This window comes from Chanos chanos, chromosome 10, assembly GCF_902362185.1.
Source record: "Chanos chanos chromosome 10, fChaCha1.1, whole genome shotgun sequence".
In the NCBI taxonomy this organism is placed as follows: Eukaryota; Metazoa; Chordata; class Actinopteri; order Gonorynchiformes; family Chanidae; genus Chanos; species Chanos chanos.
The window spans coordinates 27234863-27243530 of NC_044504.1; the positions used below are offsets into that span (position 1 = coordinate 27234863).

Here is an 8668-nt window from a genome sequence, read left to right on the forward strand (position 1 = left end):
TCCAGTCTACATTAAGCCCAGTTTGAAAGCCAAGCATGACAAGAGTAAAATTGAATATTTCATGCGTCACATGATGATATGATTTTTTTTTTTTTTTTTGGGGGGGGGGGGGGGGTATTCTATTTCTAAGAGTCAAAGAGAAAGCTGAGGAGATTGCTTCTTTTTTATGTCTGATATTGTACAGGTGTTCTTAATTAGTGTCTGTAATTAAGAAAAATTCATTCATTAATAATATGTTAAACACATATCACAGCTGTGTGTATTTAACAGGAGACAAAACCAGTCTTCATGGGCTATACAACAAAATAGACAGAATACTGGAATTTTGTCCGATTGTAATGTAGAGTCCTATGTCACTGTTCTTCTTTGTACTTAGAAGAACGGTCACACGCAGTTTGTACCACAAAACAATAAGAAGTACAGTGTTTCTCACTTCACTTTTGGCAACAGAGCCCTCTCCTTCTATTCTTCTTTGTGAGTGAGCAAGTAAGTGCGTGTGTGTGTGTGTGTGTGTGTGTGTGTGTTCATGCACACATAGTACAAATACATATATTAAGAAAAAGAACATGATCTTGGCGATGAATTGATAAACTGTAGTGCCTAACATACTTGGTGTGGAGCTTTGAACTTTTGACCCCACCAAACTGGAGTGCATCTGCTTTAATAGATCTGGAAATTCTTTGATTAAAAATAATAATAATAATAATAATAATAATAATAATAATAAAATCAGAACCTGGATACTGTTGGTACAACATACATATGTATTTAGATCAAGTTATATGAAAATGGACATTAAAAGGCACTTCAAACTTAAGGGGATTTTTTGTTTGTTTCGTTGGTTGTTTTTGTTGTTGTTGTTGTTGTTGTTGTTGTTGTTGTTGTTGTTGTTTCAGAACGTTCCCCGAATGACAGAGAGGTTGAGAGATGCTGTTCAGGTGCCTTGTTCTTTTACAGCTCCCTCTTTAGAAAAACATATTTTCCATGCGATAGGTAGGCTTCTGCCTGTGCGTGTGCATCATCATCGTAGTCGTCATCATCATCATCAGGGTCATGTTAAGCGACTCAAGCACTGTTTCGCTTCCTCCTCGAATAGGACTGAATTGCCATTTCTGATTCATCGTCGCGGTGGTATTGGCTATGCAATGGATGGTTGGATCGGAGCAGTTCTTTTGGGGTGCTCAATAGGGTCAACGGAGTACCGTATTTCAAACTAAACGGCGTCGGTATGATTTGAAATCATTCTCTGGCGACCAGCTGGTAAGCTTTAAATAATTTTATCTGAATTCGGTCATCTGTTATGGGTGAGGCAAGAAATATTTAAATTTCACATCCATTTTTAAACGTGTTGACAGATTAAATCAAACCTTAAATATCATTTGATTCTTTTTATGCAGATCAGCAAACAGAAGTAAAGGCAAACAGATATGTTTACGATGCGTTTTACTAAGTGGCGAGGGAAAATACAAGCTTAAAAAATGTGAAAGACACACATACTATGAAGTTCGTGACAGACCGCAGAGTTTTCAGTTTGAAAAGGCAGTTACGAAAGCTATATAATTAATCAAATAGAATGAATTGCTGCTTTTAAAGCACGTTCTCAAAGCGCGACCATTCGCCTCAAAGCGCGTCCGTTTATTCTTGGTGAGAGAGAGAGAGAGAGAGAGAGAGAGAGAGAGAGAGAGAGAGAAAGAGACTGTGTCAACATCCCTCTTCCATGAATCACCCACGACCGACAACGTAATTTAGTATGACACGTTGGAGGACCAATATTCCGCGGGAGGTCTGGGAGGTTCTCCCACAGACAGTTTTGAATTACTTAAATGCATTTCCAAATGAGGTTCACTGAAACAGTAAAAGTTAAAGATTTTCAACTTCACAAAGTGGAAGTATGCTGAAAAAATTCTCTTTACCTTTTATTTACGTACCAGGCTGAATCAGATAGTGAATCAGTTTGACTAGCAGCCAACAACAGAATAGTTGGAGACAGTTTTTTTTCTTTTACAACAAGTCTCTTGAGCTCATGAATTTTTGGCAGCAAGTTTAGTCATTGCTTAACATGGTAATTTCGCTTTTCCAAGATGCGTAATACACAAATAACGCAATGGCTGCATTACTTGCTTGGCGTATTGGCTACATTCGCTTTAGAAGACCAGTCAGCTGAGTCCTAGTTCTAAATATTTGTATCCACCTTTGTCTAACTACCTAGCTGTCGTGTCGTACACACTTAAACGCTCTTTAAAGTGCCTTTGTTAGTTAAATGCCTACGCAAGTAGAGTGGTAATATATGCGTTTGAGTGAAATCACAAGTAAGTGGGACAGCTGAAACGGAGGTGGTCAGAATAGACCCCTCAAAAAAGTGACACGGGTAGCACAGCAGTGGAATCATGCCGGCTGCAAACTGTAAAAAAAAAAAGACCTAGCAATTTTATATTTTGGGGGGTGATATCTTGAACGTGGTAGGAGACGCGCCCTCCGCTCGCCCTGTCTCAATACATTCCCATGCTTGGCTACAATGTGCAAAGTAACTTGATGAATGATACCAGATCAGAGGCGACCTCCTTTAAAAAAATATTTTTGCGAACGTCTGCGACCACTTACCGTTACAAACACTTGATGAGTAAAATCTACATATCTCGCCTATTTTAAACAGATCGGGACGTTGCCTAAATTGTATTTACCATTTGATGAAGTCTGTTTTGATTCATTCACGGTTAGTTTAGCACATCAGCCTGTGAACTGCTGTGGTAGGTAATATAGGTCAGATCTGTCTTCTATTCTTTACATCAATGCTTGTATGGATGTCGCTCTGTGCATCACCTGCTGGGCTCCAGTTCACGCCACTGTTAGACTGTACATCTTGCATTACCGCTAAATCATGTCATTGATTTAGCGGTACACAGTGAGTTCCTCCTAACATATAATTTAGTGTTTAGCTGGGACATTTACTGAAGTCAGATCTTAGTACTTATGGTATTAAATGCAGAGAAATAGATAAATAACTCAACAGCACATACTTTTCTTTCTTTCTCTAGATGAAAGCGACTATCTGTGCAACAGAAATGTGAGTTTTGCCAGCCATTCCTTTGAAAATGCATATCTGGACAATAATCCTTACTTTTGTGGTCACATCTCTACGCTCCACTGAGATGTTTGCCACTTATGGAGATGTATGTCAAGGGCTGTGTGTTTGTGAAGAGAGAGATGGTGTACTGACCGCCGACTGCGAAAACAGAGGAATTGTCAGTGTTTCAGAAATTCAACCTTTGCACTTCAATACATGTCATTTATTGCTTGGTGGAAATCTTCTGAAAAAACTCTCTGCTGGTGATTTTGTTCAATATGAAGGAGTGACTATTTTACATCTGGGCAATAATTACATTTCTGAAATTGATACAGGGGCATTTAATGGACTTCAAGGATTAAAAAGATTACATCTCAATAATAATAAAATTGAGATTTTGAGAAATGATACTTTTCTTGGACTCGAAAGCTTAGAATATCTACAAATTGATTATAATTATATCACCCACATCCAAGCAAAAACTCTCAGCAGACTGCATCATCTGGAGGTGTTGATATTGAATGATAATTTGCTATCTTCTCTGCCAACCAACATTTTTCAGTATGTCCCCTTAACTCACCTCGATCTGAGAGGGAACCAGCTTAAGCTTCTCCCTTACAATGGCCTCTTGGAACACATGGATAAAATTGTGGAATTACAATTGGAAGAAAATCCTTGGAATTGTTCTTGTGAACTCATTGCTCTTAAAGCCTGGCTAGAAAGCATATCATACACAGCGCTTGTAGGAGATGTTGTGTGTGAGACTCCTTTCCGGCTCCATGGTCGAGATCTTGACGAGATCTCCAAACAGGAGCTGTGCCCCAGAAGAGCCATTGCAGAGTATGAGATGCGTGCAGAGCCAGCTTACAGCACAAGAGGAAACTTTAGGGCCTCTACAGCAACTGCCTCCTATACCTCATCTGGCATATTACGCTCCACAAGACCCACCAAGAGCCCCCGGCAATCGAGCAAATTGCGGGCGAAACCCACCTCTCGTGTCCCTTCCAATAAACCCCAAAATTATGGCCCTATGGTGGCATATCAGACCAAATCTCCAGTGCCTCTGGACTGCCCCACTGCATGCACTTGCAATCTCCAAATATCTGACCTTGGTTTGAACGTCAATTGCCAAGAGAGAAAAATAGAGCACATATCTGATCTGAATCCCAAACCATACAATCCCAAAAAGATGTACCTCACCGGAAATTATATTTCCGTTGTAAACAGATCTGACTTCACTGATGCCACTGGATTAGATCTGCTTCACCTCGGAAACAACCGGATAGTTCTCATTCATGACAGAGCCTTTGAGGATCTGGCAAACCTGCGACGACTGTATCTGAATGGAAACCTTATAGAGCGCCTCACAGTGGACATGTTTTATGGCTTACAAAGTCTCCAGTTCCTGTATTTGGAATACAACGTCATCAGAGAGATTGCAGCGGGAACATTTGGGCCCATGGCAAATCTTCAGTTGCTTTTCCTAAACAATAATCTTCTCAAAACTTTACCGGGGGGAGTCTTTGAGGGTCTCACGCTGTCTAGATTGAATCTCCGCAATAATCATTTCCGGAACTTGCCAGTTACTGGTGTTTTAGATCAGCTTAAATCTCTGGTGCAGATAGATCTCTTTGAGAACCCCTGGGATTGCACTTGTGTCATTGTGGGGATGAAACATTGGCTGGAGGAACTCAGTGCTGGCACAGTGGTGAACAGCGTCATTTGTGAGTCTCCTGTAAGGCTGTCTGGGGAAGACTTACGTTACATCCATCCCTCTTATCTTTGCCCAAACGACTCCAATGTTCATGCCTCTCCAATGCCGCCTTCAGAGGAAACCTTCCCTGGCAGCACTATCACTCTAGAAACAGCCTTGGATTTTGACACGCAATACCCTGCAGTTCCTCTCTCTGTATTAATTCTAGCCTTGCTTCTCATTTTCATAATGTCTGTGTTCATTGCTGCCGGACTCTTTGTAGTCATGATGAAAAGACGTCAAAAGTCCGAAAGCGAGCAGACTGCCTCTCTTAACACTAACATGAGTCAATATAGCGATAGGTCAGCACCAAAGGTTAAAACCTCTTCAGGTCATGTGTATGAGTATATTCCCCCGCCTGTGGATAGCCAGGCAAAAAACCCCAGCTACTGTCCCAGTGAGGGAAACATGGCTGAAAGTTTCAGAGACTTTGATGAGCTTAATGGGGTGCTGGCGTCGAACTCCGATGAAGAAGTGCGTAGTGTCGCGATAAGCTCTGACTTCAGTGCTAGTACACCTGAACCACACAACAGACCTTCCCTACTCCAAGACGAGCATTATTTTTACAGAGATATTCCTTCCCGAGACCAGCAGCTGCCCTACAGGAGTAATCTGCCATGTAAGCACAGCACTCATATTGCCACTCACTATGCTCCAGACTTTGATGTCAGACATCAGTACTTGCCTCCCGAAAGAATACAACAGACTATGGTGTACTGCTCAGCCCCTACCACTGTCTATGTGGAACCCAACAGGGGTGAATACTGGGAATTAAAAGCCAAGCTGCATTTTGAGCCTGACTATCTGGAAGTGCATGAGAAACGTACAACATTTACCCAGTTCTAAGTTAAAGCTTTGTTTTCTCTCACCTTCTTAAGCTATAATTGTGAATTAGGGGTTAAATAATGACAGACTGTTTAGTCCTTATAATCATTAAACTATGAAAACTTCAGGATGGTATTTTTTAAGGTACTTGCATTCTTCTTTGTATATCACACTTGTAAGTATAGTGTAATTATTTGTGTAGGACTGTTTACTACTGACTATTCAGCCGTTGGCCAGGTTTACCCATTACTATATGTGAACAAACATTAATGACATATGTTGACATGTCATGTAGCATTGTATGCATTGTGTTCATTTATACTTGATACAAATGTGAAAAAGACCTCTCTTCACTTTGGTTTTGAATTTATTACAAGTGATGCATTAATGTATGCAATTCATTAATAATTCATCAGTTTCAAGGGAATGCGTACTGCAAATCCTGTTGAGCAATATCCTTGTGAGTTACATGCAAGTTCTTTCTTCTGTTTTCAAGTATTTTTGTACCTATTGCACACCTGGCTAAATAGAGGGGTACTGTACATTTCTGTGGCATCCATATAGACAATCTGTTGCTGAAGAAAGAAAACACTCCTCCTTTGCAGATACTACTGTATATGTAAATAATGTAAAGAACATGGCTGTGCATAATGTGTATAGACTGTATTCTCTCTCTCTCCCCCTCTCTCTCTCTCTCTCTCTCTCTCTCTCTCTCCCCTCCTTCTCTCTCTCTGTGATGTAGTTGTAGAACAGGTAGCAGTTGCTGTGGAACATTATAACTCATGGTAATATCATACATGTCCCCAGTTAAAGAGACACAGAGCCTTAGTGCTGTTATCCTGTGGGAGCTTGTCACCATAGCAATTCCAGTGAAAGTATCAGCTCCTTCCCTTTTCCTCGCTCTTATTTCCGTTTCATTTTTCTATGTTTGAAGCAAAGAAAGAAATCGCAGTACAGTTTTCCCTTATCCACAAGGGCTTTCTGCTCAACATGTGCCAATGAAATTTTCATTTCGCTCAAGGCAATCTAGAGAGGTTGTTTTGCAAAAGCAGCACTTACCACAGCCTTTTAAAACATTTCTTCCTGTGGTTATTACTTGTATGAAGTTATTTGAAATGTAGAGAGATGATAACATTTTTTTAAAAAATGCCATTCAGTTTGGTTTCTTAAAATTGTAGCTGTCGTTTTAATTTAATTTTTTTGTCTGTGCCTGATGGACATGTCAAGGTCACATTGATGAAAATCTGTTTTTAAAGTGAAACATGTTTCTATATTTCTCTTTATTAAATTTCCACTGAAATTGTAACATATATCACACTATGTTCCATAGTTTTTGTGTGAAATGGGATTCAGCGTGCAAACAGACTGAACTATTTATTAGAAGATGAATGGTTTTCTTTTGTTTGTGTCATGCTGAAATAAATTATATATTTTCCTTTTGTCAGTCTAGTACAGTTTATTTGTGTGAAGAAAATGTTATATTTTCTTTGTGAAGCTCAATATCTGGCCTACATGCTGCTGTGGGTTATCGCTCAGCATACTGGGGCATCAAACGTGGTATTTAATTTGGACCAGCATTTTACTGAGGGGCCTTTTTACTATTTGGAGCTTTAATTACATATTAACTTAACATAATATTCACAAAGAAATGTATCATTTACAAATATCATGTAATATACTTTATAGAAATTTGTAAATCCTATTTGTTCAACTAGATGTGATATATATTGTTAGCAATAAGTAAGCGTTGTGACATAGTGATTACCGTTTACTGTACTGCACTGATATTTGTTGCCATAGCACGTGCTGAAAACCCTCTGAGTATAATGCAATCTTATGCAACACTGGCCTTTTCTTCCCCTTATACACTTAATGCTTAAAATGTAATATATAGAATTCACAGGTATTTTAACACCACCTCCACTGTTAATTGGAACATAAGCTTTAGATGTTGCTTTTCATGTAACTATGTGACACATGGTTTCACAGTTTTCTATCCAGAGGAAAGAACAGGAAGTTCCATATTCATTAAATTTATCACTGCTTCACAGAACTGCAGCTAACAGTGGGCTGAAGACATGCGGGCTGTGTAATTCATAACTAACAGGGAGGTGGAACTGTAATTATGAGATTCTAACCGAAGCCCAACAGCCAAAACGCAGTGTCAGTGCCTCAGAATAACCTACAGGAGCAAAATCCTGTGAGCAGACCTTTCAAGTCAAATTTTCTGATATAACCAAAGGGATCATTAAAAACAAACTAGTTTCTTATGCTATTTGTCTGTTGTTTTAGCGCAAAGTTCAGCATGAGCACAATTCTCCTCATGTCCCTTTGACTGGCTCATTAAAACATTACCTCTGGCTGTGGCCATGTCTCTGCTTCATCAGGGTTAACAGTCATTTTTGCTGTTCATTTTTATACATATATAAATAGCTATTTGAAGCCAAACAGTGCAACAATTTTAAGGGATACTGTAGTACCAAACTAAGCATTGGAAAAATAAGACTAGACAAATGTAATGTTTCTTTTACAGGGCAGGTTTTCTTCTAACCCTCATCCCCCTAGCCCCCCACCCCCCGGAAAAAAAGAAGAATAAGTACATTTCATACTTTAGTGAGCATGACTATGGGAGAAAATATAGCAAATTGGTAAGGACTCCACAAATACCCTGCCCGTTAACAGTTTAAGGCTCTGTACATCTCATGTAATACAGATGTAAGAACTGCATTGTGTTCCAAAACTTGAATTTCACTATTTTATTGCTGCACAATTTGAAGCTCAATGAAATGTGCATTCATGAACAAGATACCAGAGAGGCACAAAACTCAATTTACTTGCAGTGGTAAAGCCTTTTTTTTCTTGACTCTATAACTATGAAAAATGCTGATTTTTTTATTTAAACATAAGCCTTTTGGCCATTCTCTTAAGATGACAAAGTTAATAACATAGTTTGTAATTTCACTGTTTTGTCCACTGGTTTGCTCATTGTTCCCCAGGACGCAAGGGATAGAATTAATTTTTCACTA

At 39.3% G+C, this 8668-nt stretch overlaps 1 protein-coding gene across 1 annotated transcript; it reads left to right on the top strand.

Moving 5' to 3' along the window:
* The first annotated feature begins 3080 nt into the window (after positions 1-3080).
* slitrk5b (SLIT and NTRK-like family, member 5b) lies at positions 3081-5663 on the top strand. The gene has a single exon (XM_030786942.1). It carries the CDS (start codon positions 3093-3095, stop codon positions 5661-5663), a length of 2571 nt encoding a protein of 856 aa, XP_030642802.1. The 5' UTR covers positions 3081-3092.
* Positions 5664-8668: the final 3005 nt, after the last annotated feature.